Source organism: Parambassis ranga, chromosome 24, assembly GCF_900634625.1.
Source record: "Parambassis ranga chromosome 24, fParRan2.1, whole genome shotgun sequence".
In the NCBI taxonomy this organism is placed as follows: domain Eukaryota; kingdom Metazoa; phylum Chordata; class Actinopteri; family Ambassidae; genus Parambassis; species Parambassis ranga.
Window position 1 is genome coordinate 1023807 of NC_041043.1, and position 22109 is coordinate 1045915.

A 22109-nucleotide genomic window follows, 5' to 3' on the forward strand; every position below is an offset into this window, starting at 1 on the left:
TAGTGTAATCTGTCATGAGTATGATTGTGAACTAACAATTCAATAGTATTTTTATATATATAATAAATTTTATTAACTCACATGAAAGACAGCACTTTGAGGGAATACATCTGCACGAATATATAGTACATATGATACTCCACATGTGTTTAACAAAGTAAAATTTCAGACAGGACAATAGATCATAGGAGGTTGCTGTGGCTTTAACACGATTCAGGTGAACGTTATTAAAATTAGTTGATTCCTGTTGAACTAAAATAGGCAGTCTTACATGTCATATTTCTGCCCTTAAGCTGACTTAAAACAGTTTTCCCCCAAAAATCAAATGTCTTTTTTTTTTTTAACCAAACTACACCCAGCAACAGTATCACTGCACAGAAGGCAGTGTGCAGCCCAATCAAGGAGCAGGCCATCAATGTTTAAACGTAGCCTGGTGTCATAAATAGATGTGCTCTGCCTCCCTGCACTGTCATGTGGATTTTTTAGGAGTAACTGGGCTGTGACGTCTGCAGCGACCTGCTCTTGTAGAGTGTAGTTCTGTCACATTAGAGAGGCACAAATTTCTACACCCACTCTACATGGATAATAGTAGCGCAGGCTATGTGAAGGATGTGACTATTTGAAGTTGGAGTGAACTGTTCCTTTAAAACACTTTAAATTTGCAGCACAAATATGGCACATTAGTGCCACACAGTGGCAGAAATACACCATATTTTGTGCAGTGCTACAGTGCAGTGCTAATTGACAAATAATTGATATCAAACAACTTCAGGAATCAATCAATGAAAATAAAAAGGACAAATGGTCCTTTTATGTGTCACCTTTGAGGAATGTTTTTTGTTAACAATGAGTCAAAATCAGGTTTTCTTAACATAAATATCAATGCACAAGCAATCGGAATATGTCATAGGCTGTGAAGGCAGCATCTATCAGCAGCAGATTTACAGTACCAGTCAGTGTGGAAGGTTCATGACAGCAGAGCATCAGCTGTTTCCATCATGTAACAAGGACAAAAACAGACACTGGACTGCAAGAGTGCAAAAAACCCTCCTGGATCAGACTCTGGTGACCTTTGTCTGTCTCTCGGCTGATTGGCTACAGGTACATGCCATTGATGAGGTAATCAGACTCCTCTGTGGTGAGAGGTCGAGCTTTCTTCAGTTTGTGACGGACGAGTCTAAGGCGACAGCCGATCATAAGCAGCAGCAGAGCAGTGATGATCAGGCCGAGCGCCAGAGGAAGGATCGCACCTGGAGGATGAGACAGGAGGAGGGTGGACGAGTGGAGCAACATATTTCATCACAAAGACACAGGAGACACACAAGGTCTAACCTGATTCAGGGCCTGGATGTCCTCCCATTACTGGAAAAGGTTTGGAGATGGTGTCACTCTCTGCTTGTTTTTGGGACTCTTTAGGAGCAGCTTCGACAAAAAAATGAATACAGCTCAGAATAAGAAGCGGCCAGTCACTAACGCTATATTACTGACTCCAGTAACATTAGATGTACTTACCTATCTCAGTCTGCTTGGTGACTGGTGGGGCCACGCTTGCCGGTCTGAAAGCTGGACCTAAAAGACGTTCACGAATATTAAATCAAATGAATTCATGGTTTTGCATTTATAAAAGAAATGCAAGAAAAAAATGAAAATGATGGGTAGTCCTTACTTTTTTGTATACATTCACTGACACAGTCCGATTCCTGTAGGAAGTTGTTATGGTTACCCTGACAACCACCATACAGGAAGTGTTTGCACTCGCCTGCATTTTGGTCATAGTACCAGCGTGGGAAGATTCCTTTACATGGACCCACGACTGGAGCTGCAGCACACGGATCTAAAAGAAACACACACACTTTCACCATTGACTCAGCCTCAGAGTCAGACGAGCTCAATCATGCATCAGTGATATTTCATGCTTTCGTTTGACTTCAGTCTCTCTCGTTACTTAGCATTTGTACACAAGGCTGAGTGTATTGTGAGCTAAAGAAAAGACTCCTGAGAACGCCCCACCTCAGGCATGTAATGGTGAAGAAATAACAATGGGGGAGAGAAGGCCTTTTTGGTTGGTGTGATTCAGGGATCGGATGGCGGAGGGGACAGAGAAGCTTTGTTCCTGCACTTAGAGGAGATGCAGGCAGAGAGCTGCTTTCAGTGGGAATGCAGAGTGGTCCTGTGGCTCACTGCTCTGACTCAGCGGCTGCCTACAAGCTCCATCTGTCTCCATGTCCAGACTAATGACACAGAGACAGAATCATTCTGTCACACAAATATACAAACAGGTACCATCAGGACTTTACCTTGACTGACCGAATCCTCCTGTTCACTGGGACGTTGTAATGGAGCAGAGTTGCTCCTGTCGGCTGGTGGTGTGAGGGCCTTCCTGGGGAGCACAGAGTCCTCCTTAGCCTCCTCTGTCTGGGCTACAGGTTGCTGAAGGCTGGGTAACTCCACAGGGTGGGTCACTGACTTCCGGTTGCTATCAACTAGAAATAAACCCCAAAAATATAATCAGTACACAGATGATGATAACATCATTTTTGTCATTCTAACATTCATATTTCTTACAGTTTGGGCAGAAGTCTTCATCAGAGCGGTCTGGACAGTGTTGCTTTCCATCACAGGCGTAGGTGATGTCAATGCAGCAGCCATCGTCGCACTTGAACTGGTAGTTTGAGCAGTGACCGGTACACACTGTGGGCACAGACGCAGGCTTCACATGAACTTTACAGCACTGTGACATTAAAGACTACACTGCAGGACAAAGATGTCCGCCTTCTCACCTTCTGCTTGGTGTTTCGGTGCCAGGACAGTGACGGAGACGTTGTCCGAGCTCTTCTGTCCCGCTGTGTCTGTGACCGTCATCTGGAACGTGTACACACCCTCCTGGAGGCCGCTGATCTTTAACAGTCCTGGATGGGTCGCCTTCAAAATAAATAATATAATATATAATCATAATATATTTCAGACACTATTGTTTGTTCAAGGATGTTTTTTTAAAGAACATAAATGTGAAAAAGCTTTACATACAGATGTCATCAGGCAAATAGTCCAGCAGTGTCTTCATTAAATCTGTGTTTGTAAAATATATATTACCTTTCTAATTTATGCTATAATACTGTTTCCCTTTACAGTAACTCCACTATAACCCTGTTCCTACCAACCATTGTGTTGTTGATGCTTATCAGGTCTCATTGCTATATTGGTTACGTAGCCATGTGGAGTTTATTTACATGTGTATCTATATTATAAATGCATCAGCAACCTTCAGGGCTGGATGGCACCAAACAGATATTTTTGTGTAAATATATCAATATGGAGACTGCTCAACCCTCGGTGTGTGAAGGAGAGATTTCTTTCCTGCTGCTGTTAGACTGTATAATGAACACTTTTGATAGGTGCAATATTTACACACCGCAGTGTACAATAAACTATTTATTTAGGTTCTTTTGATGCACTATGTATAGTTTTTTACAAACCACTTCTACCTCCACTCACCTGTGCAATAACTGTTAATATGTATACTCTTTTTTGATTCTATTGTATAATTTTATTGGTAGTTTATCTTATTATGTAGCTTCTCAACATTATACAGATAGTGTTGCTGGCTAGTAGGTGACATGTGACTGACTGCAACACCATATGCTCAGCTGTGATGGTGCTACATGTGCTGCAGACACTGCCGACAGTATTGTAAACAGCGGAGTAAAGCAGCTCAAAATATAAGACTATTTCTGTTTGTTAAAAGGTATTGAGCAATATAAACAACACTATATGCGTATGTGATAATGTCAGCAGACAAATCTAACTGCACTTTCAATTGAGGCTGATTCACGTTAACATGGAGCTCCATCCATCATCTGAACCCACTTTGTGTTACAGTGTAACGCCAGGACAGGTCGCCAGTCCATCACAGGGCAACACACACAAACAAACAACCATTCACACTCACACCTATGGGCAATTTAGAGTCACCAGTTGACCTAACAAGCACATCTTTAGAATGTGGGAGGAAGCCGGAGCACCCGGAGAAAACCCATGAAGGGAGAACGTGCAAACTCCACACAGACACATATCTGATAAAGACAATCCAATAGTATTTTCCTACATGAATGCTGTAATTATATATACATTCATTATTGCTTGAGCTATGATGGATAGCTCATAATCAACTTCAGTTCTTAAAGTGTAAGAACTGAAGTTCTTAAAGTGTAAAAAAATATTTTACACGTGTTTGTGATCTATTACTATATGTACAAGCAGGTCAAGTTTCAGGGTCTGACGCTGCTGCTGTCCATGCTGCAGATTGGGCATGAAAAACTCTTATCTTTGCTGATACAGAAAAGGTTTATGGAGCTCTGCACACAAGCCACCTTGTTGACTTAACTAATGCAAATACTCAAATGCATTTAGTCACTGGTGCCTGTGAGGACATTTAGTGACTATTTAAATACAGCACATGGAAAGAGACACCTGCTCCCTATGAGAGCAAACAATATGAGCTTCGCCTTGTGTGTCTCCATTCAGCTGCAAAACATCATATAACAGCAGAATATACACTGACCTTCATATTGATAGCTGTGTCCCCTTTAACCAGTGTCCATTCAAAGTGGTTGATCCCATGGTCGTCCACGCTGTCCCGGCCGTCCAGCACGGCCCAGTCTGTGGGCAGCTGGATCACCACGTCCTGTCCGGCATCGCTGCGAGGAGGCTCATCCGCATCTGCAAAAGCACAGAGGACGACGTACACCACGTGACAGATTTATTCTCCATTCTTAGTTTATTTCACTTATTTTATTTTCTGCAACTGAAGGACTGCACCTTGTTCATGAATTAGGTGTGTTTTCTTAATGCAAGAAAGCTGTTCTCATCTGAACACCTGCACCTGCTCTCAGAGTGACCTCATTTAACACAGCTACAGCCATTAAGGCAAATCATTAACTCGCCCCTCCTGCTTAATCAGGATAAAAAGTCAGGAAAGAAATTCTGTTTTCATTCTGAGATTAAATAAATGGACACATTTACGCATTGTAAATTGTTGTTTCCTTGAAAAAAAAATCATAAAAAGCCTTGGACATGAGCTCAGCCACCGCTCTTCATGACACTTCTTGTTGTTAGCTGGATAATAACAACAAAATGCTAATGTCTAATGACTTGATCAGTGTACTCATTTAATGTTTCACATAGCCTGTATTTCCAAGGCCAGGTTCCAAGCATAACAACAGCCCTGCCCCACCTTGTTGTGTGTCATCCTCCTCTTCCCCGGGCCTCCTGGCTGGGCCGCCGGCCTGAGCGGGGAGGTGTCCCTGCGTTATGTTGGGGGACCGGCTGTAGGTGGTAAAGCCCTGCTGCGGAGCGAAGGAGCAGACATTTTTACCCCTGTACGTGCAGTTGAACAGGTAGCAGCTGATGGTGTCCCCGGGCTGCCGCCGCTCCTCCTGGACCAACGCCACGGTGCAGTGAGGCTGAGAGCAGCAGGCGTGCAGGCAGTCCTTCCAGGTGTACACCCTCTCCGGGGCTAGCAGGAAAGTGGCCCCCTGCTCAATGGAGGCCCTGGCCCGGATAATGCGTTCCCCGACTGCGTTAAAGTCGCCCACGCAGGAGTCAATCACATCCCCTGCCCTGTGCGCCTGGTCCTGCTGGAGCTGCTTGCGGAATTCCTCCAGGAGCTCCTCCACGCCAGATATTTTGGATTTTAAATCAGATATGGGCGAAGAACGACTGTCGATGCGCTTCACGCCGAACAGCAGCAGCGCAGAAGCCAGCAGTGGCAGCAGCGGCCCGGGATGCTGAAGCAGAGCCATGTTGTCGTTCACGCAGAAAAACAGCCTCTACCTCTGCCTCCGACTGGCTCCCCAGTCATGAGGGTCCCTCACAGCGCAGGCGGCCTCCCTACACCAAATAAATCCCCGGCTTTAAATACGCTGTTCGGGTAAATAAAACATGAGCCACGGAGCTCACCGCTTGTCCTCTGACGATGCTACAAATCTGTCGTTGTCATGGTGAGGGGAGGGGGAGACCGCGAGAAGCTGACGTCACAATGATGAACAAACATGGCGGAGAACAGTTCACCTGTAGCAGGTCCCGTTATCATCGTTAACTGATCAATATTTTGTGATAACGTGTTTTTCCCATTTCTTTAGTATAATAATAATAATAATAATAATAATAATAATAATAATAATAGTATTATTATGTTTCAGGTTAACATTTTTTTGTAGTTTGGAAGGGCCACTTGCAGCACGTTATTAATAATATATTAATTATTTGTATTGTTTTGCCCTCCTGGCTTTGAATAAAGGAGCTTTTGTTAACCTTAACCGCTCCATGCCTCTGCATTTGTGTCCTCCTCCTGATGAACCCTGACAGGACAAACTTAATGACCTTTGCATATAAATCATAAAAACTGCTTTTATTTTAAAAAGAAAGAAGTGAATTATAGATGTCAGATATTATCACTTCTCTTTCTGTATGAACCTTTTTCAATCCCAGTAAGTTGTAAATTAAGATTCAGTGACTCATGTCTTTCACAGCTTCGGTTGAAAACTTTTATTTTAACAATATAACACAACAAATCTTGATTTACTTTAGATATGAAACAAAAAGAACACACAGTTCATGATTACGTCCCTCGTTTCTGACATCATGGTTTAAAAATAATAATAACAATAAAAAAAGGCTCTTCAATGTGAAAGATTTTTCATTACAATATGAACACATTAATGATCACATCTACACAGGCAACACAATTTCGTCAGTGTACAACAATAAAAAACAAATAGTCTGATATGATGTTATGAATTAGTAACTTATTATTCTCTCAGGTGATTTGTTACACTAAAAAATACAAGAATATACAATTCATTTGTCACGTGTTCATCGTAAACTTGGTCCAATCCACATGAAAATTGTTAATCTTTTTTTTAAAGGTACATAAAGGTCTCCACATAGAACCCTATAACACAATATTTACACAATAGAGTTGTTTCTGTTTTAACAGTGTGCACTGTTCCTGATAAGGAAATGAAATGAAAAGTAAAACTGATTCATATTATAGCAGGAAATGTGAAAAAAGAAGCACTGTCAATATCAAAACAATCTGAGTTTGGATTAAAAAAAACTCATTGAGGGCATACACTGATGTCCTTCAGGTTACCATGGCAATTAAATTAAAATACATTTAAATAAAGTAGTGATAAGACCATAAGGAATATTAGTACAGATGGTGTTGAATGTAGTATTTTGTATCTCAGGCTTGTATTAGAAAACAGTCAGTCTCTAGGGGATTTTTATTTGTAAACATCTTTTAAAGACAGATCATGTCATAATTTAATTTTACAACCATCTTAACACACATCTGTAACAAAAGCTGTGTTGTGCCATCAGGCATAAGAAAACTAGTGGCCCTTCTGAATAAATTCTGACTTTGAAAAAATGACCTAATATCCCCCAGAAAATGCTCATTTGAAAAATTCTCCAGGAGATCTTCTTTTGTGTTGGTGGAAAGCTGCTCTGCAAACACGGTGAACACGCCGCACTCCTCCTGAAACATCTTGCTCCTATAAATACTGAGGTAAAGAGGAAATGCTGAGTTTCTCTGAGTGGTTGTTGCCTCTCTCAAGGCCTTAGGTCAACTTCTGCCTGTGGTCTGTGATGGCCTTCCATAGTTTACACAGGACTCCACCTCTGACAGGAAGAGCAGAGAAAACAGCATCAACACATGTAATGTTGGATGCCCGCAGAACTCGTACTATACGTCAGCTGGCATAACAGAACTTTTTCAGATGACGTCTCACTTTACTGCAGTAAAACCTTTGTGATGTTAAAATATATTGTATTAACCACAAAGCCTTTAATTCTCCCATCATCCACCCACACATACACCAAACAAGCACGTGAAACATCTTGGTATTATATAACATCTTTGCAGCACCAATCATTATGTGACCTTTATGATATGCACCTTGCAAACAATACTGAGGTCCAGACCTTGGGGACCTGAGTGGTATCTATGGCCGTGTATGTGGCTCCTACATGTAAGGAGGTTCTCAATATGTCAATATGTTTTTACAGCCCATATGATAATCCTAATACAACAACCAGAGTATAGAAAGATGCTGGAAACCAAAGGACACTATGTGGGGTGTGCTGGAATAGATCAGATTATGGGTTCTTCCAACTTTATTGATCCTTCAGAGAAGAAATATTTAGGACTTTTGTAAAATTACAGCAGTCTAAGTCTGCCACCATGTGCTGCATTCATTTTGATATGACAACTAGGGGGCGCCAAATACAGAGATATACACACCATGCACATCTTGGCTTGTATTAATGATGTCGTGTCTTTGATTTCAGTTTAAGTGCCAAAAACTGTCACTCTGAGAACATCATTTTGAGATTTGAATCACAAAGCAGTCTTGTGTACATTTACAGTAAGAACAGGAAATTAACAGACAGCTGTCAGAGCTTCATGCTGTCTTCCTGTTTATCAGAGAGCTGCAGATGTCAGCATTGTGTTATGTGCCTAAAAGCAGAAGCGAAACTGCCAGTCATATAAAGAAAACTGTTCACTACCTCAGTCTCAAACTCTTCAGATCGTCTCTCGTTACATCATTGAGGATGTCATTCAATGTATACTCCTCATTCAATATCTGGAGAAACATGACAATGGAATACATCTTTGTGTATGAAAAATACACGACAACCACCGTTAATCCGACATCTGAGAGAGCGACAGAGACATGCGCGCACCCACCCTGTCTATGGAGTCTTGGTCTGCGCCGTAAAGCCTCAGCCAGCTGGTCAGTGCTGGGTCTTCATGCGTCTCTGCAGATTGACTTCTCTGTCCCTCTGGGCCATCTGATGACAGGGAGGGGTCTAACAGAGAACATACAGAGGACACATTTACAGAAGAAAACCAGCACCCTACATTAAAAAATGATGTATGGGATAATTTATTTTTGCACACTTTTCCCTCCAATATGTGCCCAAAAACAATTGGACTTATTTTTACTAATATAATCTGATTATATTGCTTCTGCTTCACAGCAGAACTTTACTTCAGTCAGGCTTCAATACACACCTAATTGGAGCAGGAAATGCATCATTTGCACCTTCAGTAGGTGCTAAAAGAGCTTTGTTTGTGTGCATCCCTCATGTCATGACTTGTATAAATTGTTCAGAAAGCTGAGCATCATTGGATATTTCTCTGCACTGTTTATAAGCCTGTTCCATTTTTTAGGCATACATTTCTGTGGAAAGGGAAGTGACTCAAAAAACTTAAAACGGGAAGGCAGACTGGGATTTGCAGCAGCAAAGGAGTGAGTGTAAAAAGGTAAATCACAGACCTGTTGGCTCAGATCGCATCCTCAGTAGTCTGATCTCTTGCTCTCTCTCCTCCAGCACGTGTTGCAGGATAGCCTGATACTCTCTCTCCTTCTCCAGCAGCTGTTCCAGCAGCCTGGAGTCAAACAATGTCAGAGGGAGCACAGAAGGAGAATTTATTTCAGAGTTTTTTTTGCCAGACGTGAAGCTGAAAACATCCTCCCCTGCTGTGAATGTTTACCTGTTGGTCTCCAGCTTCATTCGGCCCAGCTCCATGCTCACCGAGTGCTGTGCATTGTGGGACTCGTGGGAGACAGTGGAGCTGAGCGTGCTGACTCCTGATGTGACAACTGTGTCATCGTGAGTGGCGACAGGAGGCGCCCTCTGGTGGGTGGAGTTCCTGTCTGGCTCGCCGTCATCATCGACATCGTCCTGATCAGCCGGGTCGCTCTCAGAGGCCAGACTGAAGTGAGGCCTCAGCTCTGAGCACAGCAGCAACACATGTTTAGCGGCACTCATTCATATATACATCCATCAATTCATCCATCCACCTATCCATGCACCCACCTCCACATTCATCCAACCATGCATCCATCCATTAATCCATCCAATTATGCATTCACCCAAACATTCATTATTTAATCCACATATCCATCCATTCATCATCCATCCATTCATCCACCCCACATTCAACCAACCATGCATCCATCCATCCATCCATAGTACCTGGAACCAGGATTGTGATGGCGGTCTGCACAGCTTTACGGATGATGTTGTCCAGAGCAAACATCCAGTGAGGCTTGATGTTGTGGTTTCTCAGCACTTTGTTTACCTGGAAATGAGATAATTTCCACTTTAAATTGCATTCTTTATACTAAATATGTTTGTATAATGTATGTATGTAATATATTATATGATGACACTCTTATCACTTGCAGCTCAACAGTCTGCACCGATGACCAACAGGAGGCACCATAGCCTCATCTTCCTCTAGGATTATGCAATAACCCTCAGTATGAAAACAACCACTTGTTCTACAGTCTTTTCATCTGTATTTCTGCATGTGTGTGTGTGTCTTTTTATCACCGTGTTTAAAGGTTATAAGTGTTTCACAGTGCAGCCTGCTGCTGTCTGCAGCTCATGTGTTTTTTGCTTTATGCGAAGGCCAGAAGAACCTCAATTCTCAATTGTAATAAATAAATCTCAAACTGATGATGTTTTATATTCCCGTTATGATCAGTAATTCATAAGAGAGACCTGCTTCTCAACCCTCCCTGTGATTCTGTTGATACTTACAGCATCCTGGAAGCTAAACAGCACAACCTGCAGCTGACTGATGGCGGTGCTGTCAAAGTCCAGCTCCAGTTTGAGTTGAGACAGAGTGTTGGCGATGATTTTCCTGTCCGCCATGCGAACAAAGTCGGCCAGGCTGACCACAAGGGTGGAGATGTGTTGAGCTTTCAGCTTCATTTCTTCTGAGCCCTGGAGGTGGAGGAGGGGAAAAGCCTTGGGTTTATACACATACACACACACCTTCTGATAGTTTATTCCATTACAGACCTGTGTGAGGGCTTCCATTAAGTTAGCCACCACCTTGTCCTGGTCCTCTGTCAGGATGTGGTGCAGGGTGGCTCGTCTCTCGCTGTCTTTTCGAAGCATGAAGAAGCCTGAGTCCTTCTCATCAGGAGATGGAGGGGCACTGTGGTCCTCGAAGTTTTCCACCGGAATGCTGAGTAGCAACACATAAATGTCTTAACTGGCTTAATATATGACAATCCTACAAACCTATTATTATTATTATTATTATTAGAAACAGGCTTTTAATTAAATTATACTGTTTACCTATTTAGATGGCACAGTCTGCACTGTGTACTTAATTTTATAGTATTTATTTCATTTATAGTCTATTTATTTATTTATAGTATTTTAGCATTAGAATTTTTTACTTAATGTAATTAAAGTCTCTTTTTTAAACATTTTAATTTAACTTTAATTTGAATTTAATAATTAGTCAACATAACTCATTAATTTTTAATTTACTTAATATGTTTATATACCATTATATATTATAATAATACTATTATAATGCTATTTTATTTGCCATACTACTAATAGTGTTTTATTTGTCATTCATTATTTTTATGTTATTTGCTTTTACTGGCATTATTTCCCCCGTTGGGGTCATATGGTATTACACACGCAAGCATGCATTATGGTGGCCAATGTGTCTCGTGTCTGTGTGCCCCTGGTTGAGTATGAAATGGCCCTAGGTGTGTAAATGTAGGTCAGGATTATATCTACACCTCTAGCTTAGACCACAATGGCAGCCTCATTCAAGGTGTCAAAAATCATGCTCTGGTTTCAGCTGTTCTACCTGAGAAAGAGCGACCTGGGTCCCTTGACATCCCTCTCACTGTAGCACTTGACGCTGGGCTTGAAGATGAAGGGGTTGGTGTTGAGGTCGTTGTCAGGGGAGACAGAGCCGTACTCACTGCTGCTGCTGGTGTCCTCAACCACCACCGGCACAGGCAGGGAGATACTGCGGAGGTACTCTGAATATAAAAAATAAACTCTTAAAGAGGGTGCATACACACAAAAATGATCTAATGAGACAGCTGCCTGTGCCAATCAGGAAATGATGCTATTCTTCTATAACAAAGAGAACTGAAGCCTTAAAGAGGATCAAACTAGTGAAAACTGATTGAAATTGTCCTCCTTTTGAGCTGATTTATCTGGCAGTAAATTGTTGTGTATAAGTCATTACACTGATTAAAAAGATGTTCATGCATCTACTTGTGTAGTCTTGAAAAGATCCTAGTTGCACAAGGTAGGTCGCCATTGGCAGGAGAAAAATGTGAACTGTTGCCTAGATTCTCTTCGGCAAAGCATGCATATGTATCACAAAACTGACAGTGTGGGGGACAAAATTGCTCACCTGACCCCGATGTCAGTGCTGCAGGGAAAAACAGAAGAAATCTGTCAGCAAACAGATTATGATTTACAAGCTTACTGTGCTGTTTTTTAACCTTTAACTTTATGCAAGCTGGGATGGTGTAAATATAAAGCAGACAGACTTGAGAATTAAACCCACCCGTGAAACTGCTCTTGCTCTTCTTTTTGCGGCTGGTGACGGTGAGGAACTCGTCAGTGAGCAGGTCGAGGGCGGTGGCGCGCCGATCTGGGTCAGGCTCGAAGCAGCGCAGGATGAAGGCTTTGGCCTCTAACGACATGGACTCTGGGATCTCTGGGTGGATCTTAAACATGCCAACCTGAAAATAAATGGACACACACTCAATTAAAGAAGGCAGGACGACACAAAGGTTTATGTATGATGTCTACATATTGTGTTGCACAGCTGGCCTGATAAGTTAGCATAATAATCAGTTAGTTCTGGATGGTGTAATACCACTTTGTACCACCAGATGGTTACTGAATTGGCAACAGTTAAAAAACAAGAAAAGGCAACAATGGCTAATGCTTATGGTCAGTTATTTGACAGCAGGACAGTGGAAGGGCTCACTGGCTGGTGTTTCTAGCCTAGCATTGCTGCTCTTCTGCTTTCTTGCATACTGTTAACACCCACCTCTTCCTCAGCTACCAGCCTCTAGGGATGCTACAAACAGATAGCTTATCTAACCGACCATGCATGTTGGTTGTTAGATTATCACTGTGCTACAGTACAAACACTCACAACATACCTTAAAAATGAGAAAAATAACACAAAAAGCACCTACAGAATGCACCTTTAGAATAATAATATAGATTTTTTCCCCTCTGGCTAAACTGTTTGATTACTTTAGGTGCAAAGACAGTGTTTACCCAGTGAAGTTAGACTACCATGGGCCCGGCTGTAGCTCGAGGCAGCAGTTGTTGAGAGGTAACACTAGAAATTCCTGCCATTCGTGTTGAGGAATGTTGACTTAAGATTAGCAGAGAGATGCCCCTCCCTTGAGACATTCCATGAAGAGGACTGTTTAAGAGAATTCCATACAAATTGCAGACACAACATGAGATCCTTTTAGAGATGGAGATTATGGACTGTACACACAATGATATATCCAGAAACTGTGAGAGGAAATCCAAGTTTCTCCTTTTCTGTTTTCCTTACTATAAGGTCCTTATTTAATTTTATCACATCATATGGAAAACTGCATGATTCAGAGCATTGACAGCAGGGCTGTCACGCTCTCCACACATCCCTTAAACATCTCCACTGCCCTTAATGGGCTGCACATGGCTAAGAACAATAATTCGTAATTTCATGACAATGAAAGATGGTGTGACACCAGAACTGTCCATGGCTCCTAATAATCACAGTCAGGAGCCTAAACCATCTATCTGTTCTGATTTCTCTGTTCTGACTCTTGGATAGTTTGTCAAATATGTGCAGTAAGTGTTACCTACAGTACATCATCAAGTGTTACCTACAGTACATCATTATATTAGATTTTTTTTTCTTGTTTTGAACACTAGTCTGTGACTTAAAACCTTATTTTTTTTCCACAAGAGGCTCCGCCGTACCCCCAGGAGGCTACACCTACTCCGTTTCCATACAATTTCTTACATTTGGCTACTGCTGCACTGGTGCTGAAATTACCCAACAGACACCAGATTTGAAACTCCTATACACAGCAAAATACAGACAGGTGTCCCTAACTTAGCCTAAGACACCCCTTAACCAGTACTTCCCTACTTGTCGTGTGCATCTTTAGGGTGAAAATAAACACACTATTTAGTAGGATAGTACCTTAAACATAGCAGCTTGTGGTTCTCCCAGTTCATAGAAAGGTGGTTTCCCAGTGGCCATCTCTATGATGGTGCAACCCAGGGACCAGATGTCTGCCGGCTTGCCGTAACCCCGAGGACCCTTGTCTATAATTTCAGGAGCCATGTACTGCAATGTGCCTGAGAAACAACACAAAATAGTAACACAACCACAGATGAATATTCAGATAATAATAAGAAGTATATTGTTGGCTGGCTGCTTATTTGCTGCTATTAGTAACCTGTGTACAGGCATAAGAACAGACGGGGATACATTTTTAGCAGGCTTGGACTATAAAAAGGAGTAGCCCAGTTTCCTGAAAGAGCTCCGCCATTCAGGCTGCTGTCAGACGACTCAAAAGGTCAAGCTGAGTTGCCACTGGCGGCCGTGGTGGTGACATCAGAGAGCTGCAGACCCACCCGATCTAACTGCAGACTCAAACACAGTGTCTGTGAATAGCAGCAGTCAGCTATTTTCAGTGATGTCACCTACTGGCTGAGTAAATAAGGCTGGATTAATGGTGCTGTCCAAAGACACTGTGCTGGGATTACTTCGATGCTTAAGTGTATTTATGGCTACTACTGAGCAAACTTTAAGACTTTATCAAGCCTGTCTGAGTATGTGCTGTGTGAACAGTGTTGTACCCGTACCTGTGAAAGTCTCAGTGCAAGGGTTAATCCCAGCCAACCTCTTAGATGTGCCAAAATCTGATATTTTCAGGACGCCGCTGTAGGTGTTGATGAGGACGTTGTCACCCTGTGAATTGAAAGCACATCCGTGAGAATACGCACACATCGAAACGATGCCACTGAGATAATGGAGAGACTCATTCTGGAACAGCTCCGGCCTACTGTTAGGCCTCACCTGGACCCTCTCCAGTTCGCCTACCAGCCCCAGCTGGGAGTTGAGGATGCCATCATTTACCTGCTGAACCGTGTCTACACCCACCTGGACAAGCCAGCGAGCACTGTGAGAGTAATGTTTTTTGAATTCTCCAGTGCCTTCAACACCATCAAGCCGGCTCTCCTGGGTGAGAAACTGACAGCGATGCAGGTAGAGCCCCCCCTTGTGTCATGGATTGTGGATTATCTAACTGGTAGACCACAGTATGTGCGGATGCAGCGGCGTTTGTCTGATACAGTGGTCAGCAGCACCACGGCCCCACAAGGGACAGTCCCCTCTCCCTTCCTCTTCACGCTCTACACCTCTGACTTCAGCTACCAGACAGAGTCATGTCATCTTCAGAAGTTTTCTGATGACTCTGCCAGCGGACACAAACAGACTCAATAAACTGATCAGAAGGGCCGGTGATGTTGTGGGTGTGTCAGACAGAAGGATGCTGTCTAAGCTGCAGGGGATCCTGGAGAACAGCTTCCATCCTCTCCACCACGTGCTGCTGAGGTGCAGGAGTACGTTCAGTGCCAGACTGATCCCTCCTAAATGCACCACTGAGCGCCACAGGAGGTCATTCCTTCCTGTGGCCATCAAACTGTACAACTCCTCCCACTGAGATCAGACAATCTAACACACTGTCTTGTAATTATATCCATATTGGATTTATTGTAGACAAGATTTTACTGCACACAGTATTAGTTGTATTATATATGACTTCAGTTTTCACTTGCCTGGATTTTACTTGAATGTTTAGAATTTATTAGGTTTTATATTTATTTTACTCTTACTACTACTACTACTACCTTATTTTATATTTCTAACCTGTTTTTTTTTTAGTATACATGGAGCACCTGGAATGAAAGCAATTTCCCCCCTGGGATCAATAAAGTATTTCTGATTCTGATTCGGATTCTGATAATAAGCAAAACTGCCTGCAAATCCCTGAAAACTGACACACCGCAGCTACAGCTTTGCACGTAGGAGGTGGGGTTCTGAGCCAAAACAAGGTGATTAACATTTACATGGTGCTAACGAGGCTTATATGAGCCAGTTGTTAAGTTAGGTAGATGTGTGGAGGAAGAGGCCGCTGCCTCTAATGGGATTGTTATCAGTGTTGGTTTGTCATCGCTGAGATAACACAAGGAGAGCCTCTTACTTAAACCCTTACTGTGATGTAGCCAATACGACAGAATTTACTGTTAGCAAAAATGACGTGTGTCACACTTACAACTATTTTATTCTTCTGACTACACGCAGTGCATGTTGTTTTCTTAATCAGGTGTTTTTTGTTCTCTCTTTGTACATGTTTTCATAAGCTGCAGTCTGTTAAATTCACTTGGCCACTGTAATCAGAGGGATAAACTGTGCCGCTGTTGCTGCATATCTGTCCAAAGAAACATCAGGAGGGAATTTCTGTATGAAACCATCTTTGGATTGAGAAGCTACCGACTTAATCTGATAAAGCAAGGCTGCCCCTTTCATGTATTTTTAGAAGGAGTCTGCAACTTCTTCCCGAAGCTAGGGAGAGATCTTTAAAAGGCTGTTATGAAAAGGTATGTGTTTAAACCTGGAACAATCTATTTGGAATAACCCTTTAAACGCACACCCTCCTGCACTTTAGTCTCCTCTGTTCCTCTTATCAAGCTTCAAGCTTCCGGATATATCCAGATATGGCCCGAATCCTGCTCTAGCTGGATTGATTTCCCCAGTGTGAACGGGGTCAAAGAGAAGCTGTCATCACCTTGATGTCTCTGTGTGCTATCTGATTGTCGTGCAGATATTTGAGCCCCTCCAGGATCTGGCGCGTGTAGAAGCCGATGGTGGGCTCGTTGTTTTTAAGAGGGCCCCACTTGGATCTGAGCAGTGCAGACAGACTCCCTGCACACACAAAGGGACAAAGTACAGCAGCGATCTATACACCCGATCTGACCTGACAGATCTGATTACACAAACCCCAATTTATTTCCACCTGATCCCGCACTGTGGCGTTTATCAATGCAGTGCTCTTAGTTATTCAGTCAGAGCATGGCAGTAATGACCTCACCTCCGGGCACCTGCTCCATGAAGATCTTGATGAAGCCGTTCTCGCTGATGGAGCCGAGGTACTGGACGATGTTCTTGTGCTTTAGGTGTTTGTGCAGGGCAATCTCCTCATGGAGTGGCTGAGAGTACCTGTATGAAAAACAAAATGACACATTAAAATGATGAAAACAAACTTTTTTTTCATCACCATAGAACATGTTTGAAAGAGTACCAGTGCTAGACATATCTCTCTCTTCTTTCTGCTGGAGAGAGCTCCACATCTGAACTATTTACCCTAAATTCCCCACATTCTTCACAGCTGAGCGCCTGGCTGACTCACTGATGTGATTAGCGTGACGGTGGAATCCTCTAGTCTGTGAGAGAGTCTTGCAGTCTGAGGTGGAAGTAGGTGGAACCGTGAGTGGACCAGCTTTAGGAGCAGTGATGGGAAATTAAAAAGGTGGAGGTTGGGAGTTTGACTTCACGGTCCCCTCCATTAACCAGCCACTCCACAAGAACCCCACAGGGTATGCTGCAGCTGTCCTCTAAATGTTGCCCGACAGCAGGGTGAGGCAGTAACAGAACAGTACAATTAATAGACCTGAGCTAATCATGATGTAAACCATGACTGCAGGTGGCTTCAAATATTTAACCCCCATAGCAGCGTGCTAATCAGATAATATGACATTTTGCTGTGATGTTGGCACTATAGCAAAGGTCAAAGTTCAAAAGGTCAGGGAAAAACTTCAGGATTTATCCTCTGGGTATCATGAATATCACTGTTCTTAGGCCTCTGTTGCTTGTGCCTGTGTGAATAAAAAACCATTATGATGGCACATGTTCCTGACCTGCTGTCCCTCTCTGGTATTTCTTTGATGGCGAGTCGGACCTGGTTGCTGAGGTCTCGGCCTGCGTACACCACTCCGAACGTGCCTTTTCCCAGGACCACCCTCTCTCCGTGCTCGTCGTATTCATAGTCGTACTGCAGAGACAAAAGACACACACCGTGAAACTCAGTCTGAAGACATATTTGAAAAATGATCTAAATACAACACATTTTGGTCATCAAAAATTTCCACACATTTACTTATTTATTCAAACCTAAATGTACTAATTTGTGTGTGTGTCCATTTTTGGCTAGCAGTGACACTCTGGTGCTAACAAGCTAATAAATACAAAATTCAAATATTATATTCTGTATAATGCCTAAAATGTATTTAAAATCTTTTTTTCTTTGTTGTGCTAAGTGGCTGCTAAAGCTACATCCCTCAGGTCAGGCTGATCACATGTCAAACAGACATTTAAAAAGTTCCTGTGAGAGGACCTGTTAGGCAGTCGATCTGAGCCACGCTGAGTCACAGAGGGCGCAGCGGCATTTTGTGTAATTAGCTTTTCTCCCCCCCCACCCCTTTGGCTCTGCTCGTTGGTGAAGACAGGTGAATGCAGCAGCAGGTGTCTGTTCAGCACACCGTCAGCATCATAAAGCACAGCAGCAAAAAATCCAGGTCTTATCTCAGCAGGTTACTGTTCATTTCTCAGTGTTTGCTGCTGCGTTTTGATCCCGTTATTATAATCTGAATTGTGAATCTGAATTGTGACAAGATGAATTAAGAAAAGATGGGTGGAAAAGACTTAAAAAAAGGATGAAAATGTAACAATTAAGCCACAAAACCTACATCAAAACACCAAGTTGCAACACTAATTAGCATTTTTTTTCTGTCAAACACCACATATTTCCTGTGACATTTCAACGGTGGGTGAAGAGAAACAAAACAGGATGCAACCAAACAATGTGGAGCAACTCACACACACACACAAAAAAAGAGTTTCAAGAGTGTATATTCAAGGTTCTGCATCTCACCTCTAACGTATCAGCATCACAGTCTCCTTCCTCTGGTCCTTTCCAAGCTTCTTCTGTTATGCTGTTAACCAGATCACAGAATCTGCCAAAAGAAAAGAGAGTCCAGAGCAGTCCAAATGAAATCTCATTTATTAATATCACATGTAATAATACATGTTATCATGTTTAAAAGGAGACAGAAAAAAACTTTCAAAATAAAAGCATAACATTACTGGCCATGTTGTTCTCACACCCACTGCACCACATAGGTCTGAAATCACACACACTATGTTACCAAAAGTAAAGGGACGCCACCACCTTTCGCATACTGCTAGTCTGTTTTTAGTTGTAATGGTATAATATCTTAATGTCATAGCCTGATTAGATTATCCATGATTGATTGCTGCTGATGTGCGTGTTTGCATATGAGTGTTTTCCTGTATATATTGTATTGATTGTTCTTTGCTTGTTTTTTTATGTATGCTGCTGGTACTGCTACCTAAATTTAGGATTCATAAAATAATCCTTAATCTTAATCTTAGGGTGTTTTCACACTTGGTCCCTTTCAGCCCTCTAAACTAACTCAGATTGAAGACTCAGCATTTTTTGCACATAAGGGAACGCTCCAACCATACCCAAAACCCCTTTAAAGTGAACCAATAAATACCATGTAGTATTTAGACACCCAATAAACAATAATTATGGCAATAAATAATGTAGTCTCCTCAATCGCTTTTTGTGCTCAGATGTAACTAATAACTTCTTTTGAATATGCGCGAATTTAACTAGAAAATACAGGAGGCAAGCATAGCAGCAGACATTTTGCTTCAAGTGAATACTACCCAGAATTCAGTGCAGTGGGGGTCTGAGAGCTCTAGAGAATCTGGTGTGAACAGAAAGAGGACCGAGGCCCCAACAAATCTAAACTGGACCAGAAAGAGAAGCCGATCCTCTTTGTAATATACTCACAGTGTGAACACAAGAAGAACTGAGAGCTTTTTCTGTTGCTCCACTTTTTGGTCGACTTAAAGAGGACTGAGTTCAGTTCTTTTAAAAGGTGTGAAAGCACTCTAAATCCTAATCAATCAATGTATTCTGAAATTTAGTGGATGAACCAGTAGAAACTAAAATTTCCAAACTTCTATTCAATTGTTTCAGCTTACAGTGAGGATTTAGATGATAACTTTGTGTGAAAATAAACTCAAAGAAAAATATCTTTAAGGCCACCTGACACTTGACCTCATCTCACCTTCACCAGAAAAATGGAGACCAAAGAAACGCATGTGGTTCACAGATGGTTTGTCCATATTGTATGGAGATAAGATTTAATACACCGACACCAGGTGTCTTGCTCTGTACTGCTATATATTTCACAATATGAAGTGATCAGACATCTGACTCTGAATGCAAGATCTGATATCTTAGAGCAATACAACATATTATTTTTATTCAAAAATGTATGTTCTAGTTTGCACAGTTTGTCTGCGATCCCGTTATTACATATTGAGGCTGAGTTGTGTTATTTAGCTGGTGATCTGATCCAGAAGGGGTTACAGTATGTTTACAAACACACTTCCCACACAGATACATGTCGTACAGTGACCTTTTACCGCAAGCTGTGAATTAGCGCGTCTCCTCGTCATGCTGTCACACAGGTGTTCAGTCACACACACACACGTGTGCCTTCCTTCCTTCCTTCTTTCTCACTCCTGCCCAAATGAAAGCAGCATCATAACAACAGCAGGCATGACTCACTGACTCTCTCACGCTCTTAATAATGGAACTGGAAGTGCTCGGCAGGGCTCAGATGTGCAAGTCACAAATCTGAACACTTCAACGAGCAGCCAGAGAGAAACACAATGGTGTGCACAAGGTGTGCTCGTGGTGGTGACGGGGAAAGTGTGAAATTTCCCACCTGAGTGCAGAGCTGACAAGTGCACTTCAACTACCGGTACTTGTAGGGATGGGTGCAACCACAGAGGAGGCACAGTACATCATCGTGGCCTGTCACACATTTATCGGACGATGTTGGTTCAAAAATGAGCAGGATATAAGGAGTTTCCTACTAAGAATTTGAATAGGCTAAAGAGGCTTATGAATAATCTCTCTGTAAATAGTGCTTTTTGATTTCAACCTTTACAAATTTTAAATTAAATTTGAAACCTTTATTAGTCCCACAATGGGGAAATTGCTTAAGACAGCCCAGCAAAGAGCGCCATACAGCAGTGAGTACACTCGAGGCTATGCGGGTGTTAGCATGATTACTTGAAATGTTAACGTTTTCCTCATCAGAGTGAGAGGATGAACATGCTCAAAGCATAGAGCTTCTAGCATGACTGCAGACTCATGCTACAACACAAGGATGACTGGATGTCAGATGTCTGATGTTATATGATGTCATAAACATTACACATATATGTCTGACCAACCTTTTACAGTGCATCTCTGTACAGAAATAGATCTGGAAGTCTTCTGCATTGTGAAGGACGTAGAGAAAGGCGCTGCGTTCATCGAACTTGGAGATGCTGTAGAGAGACAGTGCACAGTTAGTTGTCTACTCATCACTTGGGAGCAGATGACTCGGATGGATACACTTAAGCCTTTCACTGAACTCATGACATCCACCATGAAGACTGCAAGGTGATGTAATAGTTTAACACTGCACATGGAGGCAGCTTCAGTTAAACATAAAAGACATACACACAAAGCTCACTGAAGCAAATAAAAGTTGCCATGAGCAGCACTGACATCGTTGTTTTGATGAGCACTACTCTCCATTTTCTGGAGTGGCAGTGCCAAGGCCAGAGCCGCTGAACCAGACAAACGGAAAGCCTCTGTGTGTGTGTGGTCGTACGAGCTGCTCGCAGAGCTGCTATTGTGTCCCGCTGACTGTCTGCAAGCTGAGTGGGCACAGAGAATGAGTTGTTCCCTAGCAACATGTGAGCACGGCCCTCCACTTCTCACTGATCTGACAGTGAATTCCTTTGAGGAGCGATGAAAAAAAAAAAAAAAAACAGGCACAGAGCAAGACATCAGGAAAACTGTCTCTGGTAAAAAAAAAGGATGATACTGCTGTGTGCAGCTGTGAGAAGTGAAGTGGTGCTAGCTTAAAGCACATATGTAATGTAATGTATATTTGTGTTTTTTTGCGCATGCTTACACACATCTGCACATGACACAACATGTGCTCTGAGTCATGCAGCAAAGTTCATACAAAGCAGGGACTCACAGGAAGTGTAGTCTCGACAGTTTAGAAAATGTGCTTCC

At 42.4% G+C, this 22109-nt stretch overlaps 2 protein-coding genes across 2 annotated transcripts in view; both read right to left on the bottom strand.

Annotated features, from left to right (window-relative positions):
- Positions 1-46: 46 nt before the first annotated feature.
- On the bottom strand, positions 47-6016 carry LOC114428392 (low-density lipoprotein receptor-related protein 11-like). The gene is made up of 9 exons (XM_028396749.1): positions 5234-6016; positions 4562-4719; positions 2781-2922; positions 2566-2691; positions 2298-2483; positions 1667-1834; positions 1513-1569; positions 1333-1422; positions 47-1250 (listed from the first exon to the last, which is right to left on the bottom strand). Exons 1-9 carry the CDS (start codon positions 5799-5801, stop codon positions 1096-1098), a joined length of 1650 nt encoding a protein of 549 aa, XP_028252550.1. The 5' UTR covers positions 5802-6016; the 3' UTR covers positions 47-1095.
- Positions 6017-6682: 666 nt separating this feature from the next.
- LOC114428537 (mitogen-activated protein kinase kinase kinase 5-like) overlaps positions 6683-22109 on the bottom strand; it is a 49744-nt gene continuing 34317 nt past the window's right edge. Inside the window, exons 13-30 of the mRNA XM_028397048.1 lie at positions 21272-21367; positions 18864-18945; positions 17851-17984; positions 17025-17152; positions 16722-16858; positions 14737-14842; positions 14069-14226; positions 12413-12590; positions 12257-12274; positions 11696-11873; positions 10882-11050; positions 10618-10803; positions 10048-10153; positions 9563-9803; positions 9345-9457; positions 8753-8874; positions 8572-8648; positions 6683-7683 (exon numbers count right to left, since the gene is read on the bottom strand). Of these exons, the coding sequence (XP_028252849.1) occupies positions 7623-7683; positions 8572-8648; positions 8753-8874; positions 9345-9457; positions 9563-9803; positions 10048-10153; positions 10618-10803; positions 10882-11050; positions 11696-11873; positions 12257-12274; positions 12413-12590; positions 14069-14226; positions 14737-14842; positions 16722-16858; positions 17025-17152; positions 17851-17984; positions 18864-18945; positions 21272-21367 (2290 nt within the window). The 3' untranslated portion in view covers positions 6683-7622. The remainder of the gene's footprint in view (positions 7684-8571; positions 8649-8752; positions 8875-9344; positions 9458-9562; positions 9804-10047; positions 10154-10617; positions 10804-10881; positions 11051-11695; positions 11874-12256; positions 12275-12412; positions 12591-14068; positions 14227-14736; positions 14843-16721; positions 16859-17024; positions 17153-17850; positions 17985-18863; positions 18946-21271; positions 21368-22109) is intronic.

Bases quoted from the DNA above. Each gene is read 5' to 3' on its own strand.
- LOC114428392 (XM_028396749.1), bottom strand. From the start codon at position 5,801: ATGGCTCTGCTTCAGCATCCCGGGCCGCTGCTGCCACTGCTGGCTTCT. The intron at 2,923-4,561 runs GTCAGTGTATAT...TTTATTTTGAAG, and splicing joins ACACAGCTATCAATATGAAG to GCGACCCATCCAGGACTGTT. The intron at 2,484-2,565 runs GTAAGAAATATG...GTTTATTTCTAG, and splicing joins TGAAGACTTCTGCCCAAACT to TTGATAGCAACCGGAAGTCA.